Below are 15,813 nucleotides of genomic sequence, written 5' to 3' on the forward strand. Positions count from 1 at the left end.
TCACACGAGAGACGATTTCTGCGACGACACCGTATTCATTTATGGCTGGTTTACACGTATTATGTCATAAAATTATAATATACTGTCGTATAGACCACCTGACAACCCGAAAATGCGTGACCATTTTCACAGTATAGCAATATTAGTCCCTACAGTAACGAAACGCCTTTGACGTCGCACGATGCCGCCACCGATGACAGGTACCGAGCAGATATGCCAGGGTTGCCACGAAACGGGAAATAAAATTAAAATAAAATATTGTGCTTGTAATGCAAATGTTATCATTTAATCTGTTTAATCAGCGTGTTATATTTACATATTTATTTACTTCATTTATTTTAAAAACTTTATGCACATATAGGTACAAAGGTGGACTTAATGCCGTATGGCATTATCTACCAGTCAACCTTTGGGCGATACAAGGACAAAGTTGTATAGGTGCCAGTCGAGTTGAAAGAGGAAAAGACAGAAAAAAAAATATTTATTATACTTATAAAATATATATTGCATAATATTATACTATACTTATAATATAAATATTATCACACATAAAATTATATATAAATAAAACCAATAACCATACGTAACATATTATTGTATATTAATTATCTTATAATAATATATAGCTAAACAATGATGATGCTAAAAATATTATAAATATTAATTTAAGCCATAAATTATGAAAACTAAGAGTCTGCCAACTGTTTCAAGTAAAACTCACGTACCCTGCGCTTAAAAGTATCTCTAGTTTTTGACATCCTGATTTCCGGAGGAAGAGCGTTCCAGAGGAGAATAGCCTGGATAATAAAAGAAGAGTGGACGGAACTTGACTTGTAAGAAGGGCAACTTAAAAGCTGATTTGAAGTGGATCGGAGGTTTTTATCGTGCCTGCTGCAACGGTATTGAAAGTGAGGGGCGAGATATTCGGGAGTGGATGATGCAGCAGTGAATATAGCACACACAGTGCCTGCACAGAGCGGCGCTGACGTACAGGTAACCAATGTGGAGCGATACGAAGAAAAGAAGAAAAAAGAAAAAGAAGAAAAATAGGGTAATAGGGGAGGGTAGGGAAGGGAAGGGAAGGGAATAGTTGAGGGTAGGGAAGGGAATAGGGTAGGGGTTAGGGGATTGGGCCTCCGGTAAACTCACTCACTCGGCGAAACACAGCGCAAGCGCTGTTTCACGCCGGTTTTCTGTGAGAACGTGGTATTTATCCGGTCGAGCCGGCCCATTCGTGCCGAAGCATGGCGTATAAAGATTTTTCCCTCCCACATTTTCATAGTCATTTAGCTCAAGTCTGATGTTTTTGATCATTATTCTGTTTGACAAGCGATGATAGGCGCCGGCAGCCTATTCGGCAAACATCGCGTGACTTCGGTAAACTTCGGAGTTCGGAAAACGGCGCCGGCAGCCATTTTGGCAACCGGCGCCGGCAGCGGAGGCACTCCCTAATACTTTTTATTACAATCATTTTTAACCGACTTTAAGGAGGAGGTTAGACGTTCGGCTGTGGATATAATATTTTTTATTTATGTTCAACGATTACTCCGCCGTTTGTGAGCCGATTTGAAGGTAAAGACAATAGTAATATTATACTTAAATGAACTAAAAAGTATTAAATAATCCTTATTCTGTATTCAGTATTTCTGTTCTCAATCTTCATAATTTTGAAGTCGGTACCAGTCCTATTAAGTATAATATAAGTTGCACTTATACCTATTCTGTCAGAGAACTGTCTATTATATTATTGAAAGCTGCATTCAATGAGTATTAGATTCAAGTGACTGATCTGTGAAACCTTGATTTTATACTAGGTATGTCAAAAGATAATTATTACTTAAAAATAATCGTTAAAATAAGATAACATGTCCTTTTTAAGGTGATAAATATAAAGGTAAATGATTTTTATTTTAGTTTTATGTTATTGTAAAATATCGATAAGCATATCGATAATTTTGATTCAAGCACTAGCGTATATGTAAAAAATTTTAATGAAAAATTTTTCTTCAAAATTTGTGAAATTTAAATTATGATTCATAATTATTTTTTTAGCAATTTTTCAATAAATAATTTATTTATATATTATCTGTAGACAAAAAACGTGACAACATAGCGGATTGTCGTCTCAAAATCGTGTGTCGTGCGGTGCCGTGTGAAAACGGTACATAGAAATGTATGGCGCCCGGAGTCGTCACCGCATTTTGTCGTGTCGTGTCGTGTCTCGTGTGAAAACGCTCTTATTGTATGTAGCTTGTATGTAGCCCATAGACTAAATATTTCTGACTAGTCTTTTAGGGTCACCTTAAACAGTTACGAATTGTGGTTACGATGAGTTAAGCGCTTATTCCACTTGTCCTATTTAGAAGTCATAACTAGGATCCTATATAGGAGACTTAAAATAAAAATAAATAAAAGGCGAAAAAGATAGTTGAAAGAATTTTTGCTCCACGTAAAATTATGAATTATGAACTTTCTGAACTACTTGGAACCAGCAGACTTAAGAAATTACCTACGAATGGATTCTAAACATAATATAAATTGACTTTATTACAGATTTAGCAGTTCCCACTACAGATAAAATGTTGAAACCATCTGGCAACACTGATTTAGTCATTCAGGAGCCACATTTTTTCCGATTTAGGATCCTAGCTAGGATCCTAGCTTTCTAAATGTTATTCCACTTGACTAAATATTGTAGGATCCTAGCTAGGACTTCCTAAATAGGACAAGTGGAATAAGCGCTTTAAGAGTGATAAGTTGATAACTGGTGTAACTGATATACAATGTGTCTCAACACCGGTGTCCGATCCTTTAATGTCATGATCTATGGCATATTTTATCGACAAATTGGCTCTAAAAATTTTTCTCTCTCTCACGGTTGTAAAATGGCAGCCATTTTAATTTTTCTCGGGCTTTCACACTAATCTGAGCAGTACTTCACATGTAAATATCCTATGAAGATAAAAAAGGTCTCAAATTTTGATAGCTGAATTTATGGACTACGCTTACATAGACAATTTAACATATTGATATGTTATAAATTTCGAGGAATTAAGTGTTTCTTATGTCATTGAATTAAACATAGAAAAACCACAAAAATGTGTATTTTTTATTAATGGCTTTTTTTGGAAAATCTAGCAGATTAAACTGGTTCTTTTTTATTTTAAATAGATATAGAGGAAGTTTGCATTTTCTAAAATTCTTTTACTTCAATGCTCTAACGGCCGTTCCCAATATTCAATCTATCTCTGGTTTGACATACAACCGATCGCAGCTAACATTGATTTGACATAAAATATATGTCTCTAATGTCTAATATGAGCTTTTTATTCCTATCTCTAGTAGGGTAAAACCAGAGATAGATCAAATATTATATATATATTATATATAACGGCCGTAAGTCAGATAGTTTAGAAGTTATAACGATTTTCTTATGATGAGGTGGTCAGATTAGTATGAAGCCAGAGAAAAAAAATTTCTTTCAACAGTTGGAGAAAAAAAAATTGAACTCATGATGTATGGCTTATATTAGTGACAAATTGGCTTTCAAATTAAGTATTTTTTTCTCCAACTTTTGAAAAAAAAAATGTTTTCTCTGGCTTCATACTAATCTGACCACCTCATGATAAGAAAATCGTTATAACTTCTAAACTATCTGACTTAAAACATTGAAGTAAAAGAATTTTAGAAGATGAAAACTTCCTCTATCTTTTAAAAATAAAAAAGAAACAGTTTAATGTGCTAGATTTTTTACAAAAAGCCATTAATAAAAAATACACAATTTTTTTTTCTTAAACTTGGGTTTTTCTATGTTTAATTCTACGAAATTTATAACATATTGCCTGTGTAAGCATAGTCCACAAATTTAGCTATCAAATGAGACCTTTTTTATCTTCATAGGATATTTACAAGAGCAGTAATGGTCAGATTAGTGTGAAAGCCCGAGAAAAACTAAAATGGCTGCCATCCTGGGCCGCATGGGCGTACCCAGGTTCTGGGCCAGGGGGGGCAAATTACCCAGGTACGCCCATGGCTGCTATTTTACAACCTTGATTGAGAAAAAAAAATTTAAGGCCAATTTTTCGATAAAATATGCCACGACATTAAAGGATCGGACATCGGTGTCGGGACACATTGTATATTATATAACTTCTGTAACAGCTGATAGAAGAGATAAAACTCATAAAGGTGCTGCCTCACAGGGAGCATTTGTTAGTAATGCAATAGAGCCGAGCATTACAATTTACAATGCGCACCTTGTAATGATACAATGTGCATAGCTGGGCACCGTTAATCAAATAGTTAACTTCGTTAATCGAACGTTAATCGTTAATCCGTTACTATGTTTAATAATATGGCCTAATTGTAACTTATATTATTGTGTTAGTGTACATTCAAAACCTGTTGGTTTAAGGTTTTGGAAGTTAACAGGTTAGGAACAAAACAAAATACTTCTATAATTATTGTATTCTACCTAACTAAAATATACTGCACTCTTCTTTATCAACATGCAAATAATTTATAATAAATTAATAATAATAAACAAATCACTCTCTCTGTAAGCACCGGCGCTGAGTAAAGAAATGATAAAACGAAACAAATCTCTTCTCACTCGCACGCGCCTGAAAATGTATTGTTTTTGTTTCGCTGCTGCCGTGCCGCGGCGCCGCGCTGCCCGCCCGCCCGGCACTTGTCGTTTCGTACAGTTAACTGTCTGAACCTGTTTTCGCGCCGCGCCGCGGTGCCGTGCGGTAAATAGTAGGCATTGGATTAACGATTAACGGACATCTGATAATTAACGGAAGTTAACGAGTCCGTTAATATTTTTAAAAGTTAACTTAAAAGTTAATCCGTTAATCAAAATGTTAACTTCGTTAATTAATGATTAACGGATTAACGAGTTAATGCCCAGCTATGACAATGTGTGACATATTGATACAACTTGTCTGTCATTTATTTATGGAATCAACTAGCTATAGAATGCTCAAAGTCGAATCTGTTATGTTACATTACAAGATTGATTACAAGTAAATGCTCGCGGTGAGGGAGCACCATAAGAGCATGCTATTGTATAATATTTAATTAAATATATTAAAAGGGAAATTAAAAACAACATAATAATTGTTAGATAGCAGTAAGTAGTAACTTATTTATTTTGTACAAAAGTAAATGCGGCAGAATTTTAAGTAGATTCTTCCTCTTTCTTCTTCTTGCTTGGCGTATCGTCCGCTGCGCTACTGCGACGTTTACGGTCACTCTTCTCCTTCTCTTCTGGAATAACCTTCTTGACCTTGGCAGGCTCCGGGGAGTATGCCCACAGCAGCATCTCCAGGTGCTCCGCCGTGGGCTCGTCTTTGTCGTCAAATAGCTTGGCTTCTGCGTGCTGGAAGATACAAACGTTGGTTAATATAACTATCGGATAAGTTTGAAATTAAAATTTACTCTAAATTTAAAATCTCATGAAGGATGTATGAGTTGTTAGTTGTATAGTTACTGCAATTAATTAAAAAATTATAAGGCTTTAGTTTTACGGCTTTACCTCTAGCTCCTCTGTAGGTATAGGTACTCATGTCTACAAAATATTATGTTTGTTAATAAGGCACCTTCTCTTTGAGGTGTTTGAGTGCGGAATTTCTGACGATGTCCCAGGTGTTGCCGCCGTCTGTCTCGTGCACGGTCCGCAGCCGCTTGTATTCGCCGCTGACGGAGCTGTACGCTTCTATGAACGCTTTCTGTAACATAGGTACACACAATAATAATAATAATAAATTTTCATTATTGATATTTAAATTATGATTTATGAGGCATTAGTTTAGTTTGTCATGGTACAGACTACAGTAGGTACGGTAGTAATTAGGTATACTTTAAAATTGCTGTCTAAATTTGCCAAGAGATGCTATCATACTGGCAGTTTCTGACTAATTCCGTCTCCGGTAGGTAGTGATCTGTGGTTTCTGTGCGATCCAAGAATCTTATATACTAGCTGTTGCCCGCGACTTCGTCCCGTTGTTCCGTCCGTTGTTCCCGTACATCGATGAGTCGTTTACGCGCAAATCAGAAAAGTATATTGTTAATTGTGTGGGAGCAGCACATTTTTCCGGGACAAAAAACATTCCTTGTCCCAGATTCAAATTAGTATCTCCAATCTCCATGCCAAATTTCATGAAAATAGATTAAATAGTTTAGGCGAGAATCATAAAAGTTTATTGTGCGGGAACTGTATATTTTCCGGGATAAAAAGTATCCCTTGTCCTTTCCCGAGACTGAAAGTATTGCCATACGAAATTTCATCAAAATAGATTGAATACTGAATAGTTTAGACATGTTTAGGCGATAATCATAAAAGTTTGAAAGAATGACCTACCTTATCTAGTTAAGGATAATGATAATGAGATAGTACTTTTTGCTGATGACACTTCACTTATTTTTAAAGTGAAGCGACAACAGTCGAACTACGACGAGGTAAACACTTATTGTGCGGGAACCGTACATTTCCCGGGACAAAATTAGTAATAATAATAATAATAATAACGTTTATTAGTATTCTTTGTCCTTTCCCGAGACTCAAAGTATCTCGCAATTCGCATACCAAATGCCATCAAAATAGATTGAATAGTTTACGCGCAAATCATAAAAGTATATTGTGCAGTAACCGTACATTTTTCCGGGACAAAATGTATTTTATGTTCTTTTTCGGGACTCAAAGTATCTTTATACCAAATTTCAGCAAAATGGGTCCAGCCGTTTACGCGTAATTTTGTCGTGACCACGCGAAATATAGGTAACGTTCCGCGCAGCTTCGCCCGCGTGAATTAGATATTTCACAGGCAAATTAGCTCACAAAAATATCCTATGATCCTTCACGTGGTCTACTTCTTAACTGTGCCAAATAACAGAAAAATTATTAATTGCTCCAGTAGTTCGTGAGATAAGCCCTTTCAAATAATTTCCCCCGTTTTTTTCCACATTTTCCTCTATTTCTTCGCTCCTAAATTAGTCTTAGCGTGATAAAATATAACCCATAGGCCATAGCCTTCTTCGATTAATGGGCTATCTAACACTGAAAGATTTTTTTCAAATTGGACCAGTAGTTCCTTGTATTAGCGCGTTCAAATAATCCCTTTCAAATAATTTCCTCCCGTTTTTTCCACACTTTCATCTATTTCTTCGCTCCTATTAGGATTAGCGTGATAAAATATAGCCTATAGCCTTCTTCGATAAATGGGCTATCTAACACTGAAACAATTTTTCAAATCGGACCAGTAGTTCCTGAGATTAGCGCGTTCAAACAAACTAACAAACAAACTCTTCCCAATTATAATATTAGTAAGTATACAGATTGGTGCGATCACTAGATCATAGGTAATAATAATAGCTCCCACACCGGTTTCGGTGACGGTGGCCGATTTCATTGAAACCAGGCCAGCTACGCAGGAGTAATTTTATAGTGCGCAAGTGTGTGCGCCGTACACAAGAGCACTCTCTATTCCTTTACTCTCATAACCCAGTGGGACGGACGTACGACACGACTGGCGCGAGATCAGGCGCAGGACCGACTTTTTACATGCCCATCCGACGCATGGATCATCTTACTTGTCAGACAATCAGGTGATCAGCCTGCATTGTCCTAACCAAACTTGGAAATAACACGTTTCCATCGCGGGAATCGAACCCACGAGTCACGACCTCCGAGTCAAGAGCTGCGCTCTATACCACTAGACCACGGAGGCGTAAGGATCATAGATAATACAGCAAGTATATAAGTAATTACTCAATCACTTCGAGAGCGGCCGTTGGTGTTATTTCTATATTTCTTCACGTACTCGTAACACATTTCCCGATTCCACCGAACCCAATGTCTCCGCTGTTGTCAACAAATTATATTTACATCTTAGCAACAGTGGCGGCCTCACCCGTTGCCCTGGGTGATTGCCCTGTTTGCCAACCCCTAGGGCCGCCACTGCTTAGCAATAATATTATGTTCGTCACCTGTTGTTCAGTAGGTTGTGCGTGTTCCTTGGCAGCGGCGGCGCGGACTACACCGAGGGGCAGGTAGGGGTTGTTCTGGCGGGCGAGGTGGAGGCTGTCGAAGTCGTCGAGGAACTTGTCGAACACCGCCAGCGCCGACTTGATGTTCGACACTTTCGTCTCGTCGCGGGTGCCTGGGGAACGAGTTACAAGTTAGGACTTCATCAGCTCTGGATATATCTAATAATTATACGTATATGCAGTATAGGCCACGGCCTATGGCCGGCAGCGTCCTATGGCGTCTTAGGGGGGGGGGGGGGGGGGGCGGCAGCGTCCTAGGACGGCTCATAATATAAATTCGGCCCTGGACTGAATGTGAATGCACGAATTTGGCCGGCCCGACTATACAATGACCTCACGGATAATCCAGTATTAACAGCGCTCGCCGTAGAGTTTAAAACAAGGTTGGTAGGACAATTTTTAGGGTTACGTACCCAAAGGGTAAAAACGGGACTCTATTACTGAGACTTCGATGTCTGTCTGTCTGTCTCCAGGCTGTATTTTAAGAACCACTATAGCTAGACTTCTGAACATTTCACATATTGTGTATTTCTGGTACCGCTACATGTAGACACTTGAAATTTTCACAAAATTCTTAATTATATGTATATTGTAAGTATACTTACTTTAATATTTAAAAAATGAAAATAAAATAAATAATTAAGGGGGGCTCCCCAAAAAACACAATTTTTTCATACTTTCGCTTTATAACGGTACGGAACCCTTCGTGCGCGAGTCTGACTCGCACTTGGCCTGTTTTTTGCTGGAATACATATTACATACATACGGTATTATGGCGCGGAACTCCGGTGTAATCCAGTTTAAGCATTTAAGGGATTCCTTGTCGGGTTAATTCTATAGAATTGGCAGCATGCATCATTTTAGACCGTTGAGTCTAGTTCAGAATATCGGATTAAAAAGTTTGAGTTTGTCGAACGTCTCGACCTTGACCTCGTGAGTCGTGAGGTATATAAATAAGAATGAGTATGTGATATGCGGTCATTAGCTGACGTCACACATAATATTACATATTAACAACGCCTCCGTGGTCTAGTGGTTAGAGCGTCGCTCTCGACTCCGGAGGTCGTGGGTTCGAATCCCGCGTTGGAAACATGTCATTTCCAAGTTTGGTTAGGACAATGCAGGCTGATCACCTGATTGTCTGACAAGTAAGATGATCCATGCGTCGGATGGGCATGTAAAAAGTCGGTCCTGCGCCTGATCTCTCGCCAGTCGTGTCGGTCTTCCGTCCCACTGGGTTATGAGAGTAAAGGAATAGAGAGTGCTCTTGTGTACTGCGCACACACTTGGGCACTATAAAATCACTCCTGCGTACCTGGTCTGGTTTCAATGAAACCGGCCACCGTCACCGAAACCGGTGTGGGGAGTATTATTAATATTACATAGTATTTACACATTATCAGTAATATACAGTATATGACATCTTCATATAATAACTCTTTAATCAGATGCCAAACTTATGAAATACTTTGTAGGACACTTTAAGGGATTCTCAACGAACGTGTTAAATCCCGAACATACCTTTGTGAGGAATGATTAAGATATTCGATAATGTTCCCGAACCGGTGGTAGGCATCATGTAGACTTTCAGAGAAGATTTGCAAAAATGTATTCTGAATAAGAAAAATTGAGTTTGAGTTTGTTACAAACATAAAGTTATCAATTGTGCATTCTTAGGGTGGAGTGACTAGAAGTGAGTTTATATTATGGTGGTACTCACATGTGAGCACACGCTTGGCGCGACCGATGAGCCCCTTGACGGCGAGGCGCTGGTAGTCGGGGTCGCGCCCCTCCAGCTCGCGCAGCGTGCCCTCCGCCGTCTCCTAAAATTGCCACAGACGATATTAGAAGCTTACTCAACTACCGATCCTCCTCTTATTGGACGGCCCAAATCAGACACCCACACTTTTTAGACATTTTACAACGTGAAAAACTATTGCCCGAGTATAATTTCAAGCGAAGCTGACGCATAAAGTTAATATACGTAGTACCTAGCGGAATAGAGAAATAAGAGAGATGTCACTATCAGTAACACTGCGTGGTAAAAAGGGACGTGTGATACATGACAGGAGAACTCTTTATTTGACGTCCAGTCGGCACTTATCGGCACATTGACAATTTAATCTCATAGAATTCATGTTCAATCATGCTTGTGTAAGTGTATACGTACACATATTTTTACACACAGATGTAAACCAATTTCGGTTTCGTTTGGCAGCTCGAGATTGTTGCTCTATTCCGCTAGGTATATTAGCTTTATGAGCTGATGTTACACTACCGTATAATAATATTATAAATACTTCTAAGTTTTAAAGAGCTCACTTTATATTTGACTGGATGACGCCCATCGCCCGTCGCCCGCCCACTGGCCACTCCGATGCGCGTTTATCACGCGGATATTGTACTATCAGAGAAGTTGATTCCTATGCAAATCGGGGACCTAAGTAGTTTGATTGCGTTACGTCAAACCCAGCTGACAGATCACAATTAACATTGAATTGACATATTCGACCAGATAACGTTAGTCTGTCAATTGCATAGGAATCAACTTCCTCGATGGTACAATGTTACGGGCTAAAAACCGGTTCAGCGATTTTAGTGTGAGGTTGTTACCTGCGTCCGCAGACGCACTTTCGGATTTATAATATTAGTATGGCTAATGTTAACATAATCTTGACGATATTATGTACTAGGTTACGCTTACGTTATCGTCAAGTACTCGCTGAAGCAATACGAGTAAGCTAGGAAAGGTGTTCAGACTTGCAAGGCGCGTCTTTCTCGCTTAGCAATCGTCCCCATATTCCGTATAGTTTCGCTGCTTTGACGACTGTCTCAACCGTCCCCTAGCACAACCGTACCTTCACTGCCTAGTCTCCCCTACCTTGTCTTTGAAGCCCAGGCCGGGCACGGTGTCGGCGGGCGGCTTCTTCTCGCTCTTGTCCTCCATCTCCACGTCAGAGCTCGACTCCTGGAATCACGCGATACACATTTTAGCACAGACGAATAGCTGCTAAACTATATTAATCCTTCCCATTTTCGGTGTCCTTTCGATCATAGCAATAGATAATTAAATTGCAGATAGGACCTCTATGTTGTATTTTTAATTGGCAATTAGAGTCAGAAGATACCATGTGCTATGTTTAAAGTCCGGTCGCAAAGCACGCATAAGGAATTTCGCGGAAACCTTACATTTTCCTACAAAAAAGTAATGTATGTCCTTCCCGTGGTCTACTCTATATGTCAAATAAGCATAAAACTTGCTCCAGTAGTTCGTGAGATTAGAACGTTCAAACAAACCCATTAACAATCAAACCCTTCAGCTTTTTAATATAAAAATTATTACCGTACCTGTTCTTCTCCATTCTTGTCTTTATCGGTCTGTTTCTTATCCTTCTTGTCCGGTTTGTCGTCGGCCTTCTTCTCCTTGCTGCTGTCGAGGTCGGCGAGCCAGGCCTCGAACACCTCCATCGCCTCCTTTATGTTCTTGATTTTCTCCTCCGCTTTTGTCACTGAAATAATAAAAACTTTAGATAAATTTGCTCCTTAGGGCTTTGGCAGGAACACTTTAACTAAGTACGTGTTGAGTACGTCCCTGAAGTGTAATCTTATATGGATGCTGTTAAGCATTGGTGTGTCATTCCACATCGGACTAGTTTTGAGTAATCGGTGTTTTAAGTTTTTTTGGAATAATCTTTATTTTCTGCTTATTTTAACCAAAAAAAACTAATTATTATACCAACTCTGATAAACTAATTATTTCTACATTAACTAAATTTAATCAAAATCGGTTCAGCAAATTAATAAAGTTTATTGCGTGAAAACCGAACATTTTCCATGATAAAAAATATTATCCTATGTCCTTCTCCAAAACCTTACGTAATATCTACATGTACTCAATATCGATATCTTATGCCAAGTTCATTGTTGTTGACTGCGCGGGAACCGTACATTTTCCGGGACAAAAAGTATCTAATGTCATTTTAATTATTTCAAAGTATCCGCATACAAAATTTTATCAAAATCGGTTCAGCGGTTTAAGCGCAAATCATTTTAGAAACATAGTACATAAATGCTGTATACAAAACCTCACTAAGAGGAATAAGCATTAACCATTTTTGTACTCTAGAATATGCTACAGTGGGTTTTCAAAAAATGGATTTCACTGTCGTAAACCTTATATTATAAAGAACAAAACTGCATTATTAACTCAAAACTCATTTTATGTGGGATGAAACACCAATGCTTAACAGCAGCCATATATAAAAATGGATTTTTAAATGTGTTAGTCGCGCTAAAACTCGAAACGGCTGAACGGACTGATTTAAGTCTTAAAATATTCGTAGAAGTCCAGGGAAGGTTTTAAGGTGACACGAAGTTCACCGGGACAGCTAGTAGGATATAATATTATATTAAAACTATTGCAGTAATATTATTACTGCAATGTTTTGACTTTTGACGCTAGAATGCCGGCATATACTGTAAACAACATGCAACATGTCGGATCATTTATTTATATTTCCGACCTTAATGTTCCCTATTTTAGTGGACAAGTGGAAAGTGGAAACGGAAAATCGGAGAGAGAACTCCATTATTGAGCCGGATTTGCGGAGCACTCGTAGCGAGTGCTACGGGCCCCGCGCTACAACGTCTACGGTCTACGAGCGGTCTGACCGACCGCGGACCGCGGTCTTGCAACATTTGTTGTCATGATTTGTTGTCCAACATGTTAGACTGCTTTTCACACCCACCCAAGATCTTCATCTTTTACTAATCTAATGTTAACAACTGTAGTCAAAACTGACAGTGTATGTTATGCCGTTCACTTGTAGAGAATCATATTGTCCATAAACTTATTTACTTCGAGCCCCGTGCTATCTACCCGCGGCACTCACTGGACAGCACGCGCTTGGCCCGCCCCAGCAGGCCGCGCACGGTGAGGCGGCGGTAGTTGGGCTCGTGCGCCTCCAGCAGCCGCAGCGTCTCCTCTGCCTTCGCGCGGTCCTTGAACCCGAAGCCGCTGTCCTCCTTGTCGTTGCCCATGCTGGAGATCAGACATGGCCTAATTAATACATGAACATTTATGCTAGTGCATGTTGTCAGTCGAGTAGGTTTTTCAGTGTATCGAGTAGGTTTGTCGCGTGATTTGTTAATATAAATAAACTAGTAAAGTGCTAATTTAACTGAGTAAACTGATATTACATTTTTTATTTTATTAAAGTAATTAAATGTTGACATATTGTTCAGTCTCGCGACAAGCTTTTATAATAATGCAAATTGTATAATATATTGAGGTTATAACTTAATAGTTAGAATTTTTAAGGGGAAATTTATTTTCTCTTTTTTTAAGTACCTATTTAAATAAAAGCAATTTTTCAAAAAGTTTTTTGCTTATAATTTATTTTTTGTTTTTTTAGTTAAATCTCTGACTAGATTTCTTAAGCCTGCTTGATTGTAGTTTGTTTTGTTCAAGAATTTGTTAAAATCTGATTAACTTAATTTAAAAGTCTTTAAGAAATCGTACTTAATTTTACGACTAAAAAATTAAATATCACTTAACAAAAATGACCGGATTCAACCAGGCATTTTCTAATGCCTGACTGATTTTGACTTGACATAACAAGACACGACACGACACGACACGACACGACACGACACGACACGACACGACACGACACGACACGACACGTTACGTCACGTCATGTTACTATACGACACGATACGAGTTACGACACGACACGGCACGACAGGATACGACATGATTTTTCAATTTACTCTCAATAAGCTTTTTTGTTTGATACCCATATTGCAGAAGTGATTTAAAAATAACTATATTCCCCCATCTTAGATGAGCCGCCATATTGGATGTAGAATGACATTACATTTGTTTCCGAGTTACTCTCAATGAGCCTTTTCATTTGATACCCATATTGCAGAAGTGCATTAAAAATAACTATATCCCCCTACCTTGAATGAGACGCCATATTGGATGTAGAATGACATTACATTCGTTTCCAAGTTACTCTCAATGAGCCCTTTCATTTGATACCCATATTGCAGAAGTGCATTAAAAATAACTATACCTCTCTCTTGGATGAGCCGCCATATTGGATGTAGTATGACATTACATTAGTTTTCGAGTTACTCTCAAAAAGCCCTTTCATTTAATATCCATATTGTAGAACTGCATAGAAAATAACTATTTCGCCATCTTGGATGGTCGGCCATATTGGATTTAGAGTGATGTCACATACGATATCATGTATTGTCATCTAAACGAAACGTGCCTGCAAAATTTCAGCTCGATCGGTTAAATATATCTACTCCAAAATTGAGTTCCAAGATTACTTACTTACATACATACAGAGCAAGTTATATAAAAGCTTTTAAAAATGTCTCATGATTGTGGAATGTAAATTCTACAAGGAGGCTAAGTTTTGACCCTAAATAGCTAGATTCAATTTTTATTCGATAGCGTTGGATTCGAACCTGCTATCTTTGAACACCATCTCTGAAGGTCGTCAAAAATCGCCTACAATAAAAGGCACGATGAATTGCATTTGTAGGCAGCGTCTGCAAATGATGTCAGCATATCAGTATTCTACTTAACTATTCTTTCTTGATAATAGGATGTTTCGCTATGCCTATTAAAACGTATAACAATTTAAACACTTAGAAACTGTTATTGCGATCGTTTACTTAATCCTACGTTAAAAAAATATTTAGTTATTTACTTACATGTTTATATACCCTGTGATGTAAACTTAACTAATAACTTTAACTAGGAACTATTCACTATCGCGTTAGTCTTTGAACTACTCGACTTTAGTTAAAATTCAAATGGAGATCGCGCGTGAAGCGGCCGGCAGCTATGTTTACATAGCTCGACCGACTTGAGGAGTCTCGGGTTTGATATCAAGCTCGTCCGGCGAGGGGTGTATTTGAATTGATAGGATTTTATTGTGAAGCGACAAATCGACAAAAATAACGGCGTGACGTCATATTGTGTGTTCACCTCGCTCGCGGCCCGCGGCGGCTCGCGACCCGCCAAGGCTACCGAATGTTTATTTCATCGTGTGACATCACTGATTCAATATTTTGCTAAGGCAGGCCGCGTACTACTTACTGATAAGACGATGAACTATTTTCGTTACCTAACAATAACAACTACAACGTGTCATAAAAAGCTTATAGGTATAGTTATAAGTTTTGCCTAGGTTGCACATTTCATCAAATAGTTTAAACGTCTTATTTAGCTTTGGGCTCGAACTTGCTATTACGTAATTACTTACTATTTCGTAATCTGTGGTATTACTGTCTGCAATTAAAGTTTAGCTACCTTTACCTACCTGTACCTTTTGTAGACAATATATACCAAGCTACAAGCACCAAAATGCGAAGTGTCTAGATTCTAGAAAAAGAATCTAAACCTAAAGTATCTAAAGTGAGACCTCGTAAGTTTTTACACTGCAAATATTATGTCATAAGGACACCTCCTGCCTCCATCCTTTACGTTTTGAGTAAACCACAAAAACAAGGTATTGTCAGAGTGGATCATTAGTTCATATTTCTTCTACCTGCCAATTGCCATTATAACCTTGGTTATTACGAGTATAGTTATATACGTCATTTCTTAGTACGATACTAGCAGGCGAGTGGCGACCCCTTTGGTATCCTGGATGGCTTTTAGTATGTCTTCCTATTGGTAATTATTAATTAATAATTATTAGGCTTCGGCACCAATGGGCCGGCTCGACCGAAGAAATA

General features: G+C 38.4%; 1 protein-coding gene across 3 annotated transcripts; it reads right to left on the reverse strand.

Moving 5' to 3' along the window:
- Positions 1-5,118: 5,118 nt before the first annotated feature.
- Positions 5,119-14,953, reverse strand: LOC121736690. Of its 3 annotated transcripts, none has more exons than XM_042128057.1 (8): positions 14,785-14,953; positions 12,942-13,090; positions 11,398-11,558; positions 10,931-11,017; positions 9,770-9,872; positions 7,990-8,162; positions 5,604-5,732; positions 5,119-5,383 (listed from the first exon to the last, which is right to left on the reverse strand). In XM_042128057.1, the coding sequence occupies exons 2-8, from the start codon at positions 13,087-13,089 to the stop codon at positions 5,183-5,185; spliced, it is 1,002 nt and encodes a 333-aa protein (XP_041983991.1). In that variant the 5' UTR covers position 13,090; positions 14,785-14,953; the 3' UTR covers positions 5,119-5,182. The 3 variants fall into 3 exon arrangements, with proteins under 3 accessions (XP_041983991.1, XP_041983990.1, XP_041983992.1); XM_042128056.1 differs by lacking the exon at positions 14,785-14,953 and adding an exon at positions 14,536-14,570; XM_042128058.1 differs by lacking the exon at positions 14,785-14,953 and adding an exon at positions 14,130-14,141.
- Between the last annotated feature and the right edge of the window lie 860 nt (positions 14,954-15,813).

Source organism: Aricia agestis, chromosome 19 (assembly GCF_905147365.1).
Source record: "Aricia agestis chromosome 19, ilAriAges1.1, whole genome shotgun sequence".
In the NCBI taxonomy this organism is placed as follows: domain Eukaryota; kingdom Metazoa; phylum Arthropoda; class Insecta; order Lepidoptera; family Lycaenidae; genus Aricia; species Aricia agestis.

What these genes read in the sequence shown, in the direction of transcription:
- LOC121736690 (XM_042128056.1), bottom strand. Translation starts at nt 14,555, where the DNA reads ATGGTGTTCAAAGATAGCAG. An exon ending in ATGGTGTTCAAAGATAGCAG is followed by an intron (nt 13,091 to 14,535) that starts GTTCGAATCCAA and finishes TCTGATCTCCAG; the next exon opens with CATGGGCAACGACAAGGAGG. An exon ending in ACAAGAATGGAGAAGAACAG is followed by an intron (nt 11,018 to 11,397) that starts GTACGGTAATAA and finishes GCGTGATTCCAG; the next exon opens with GAGTCGAGCTCTGACGTGGA.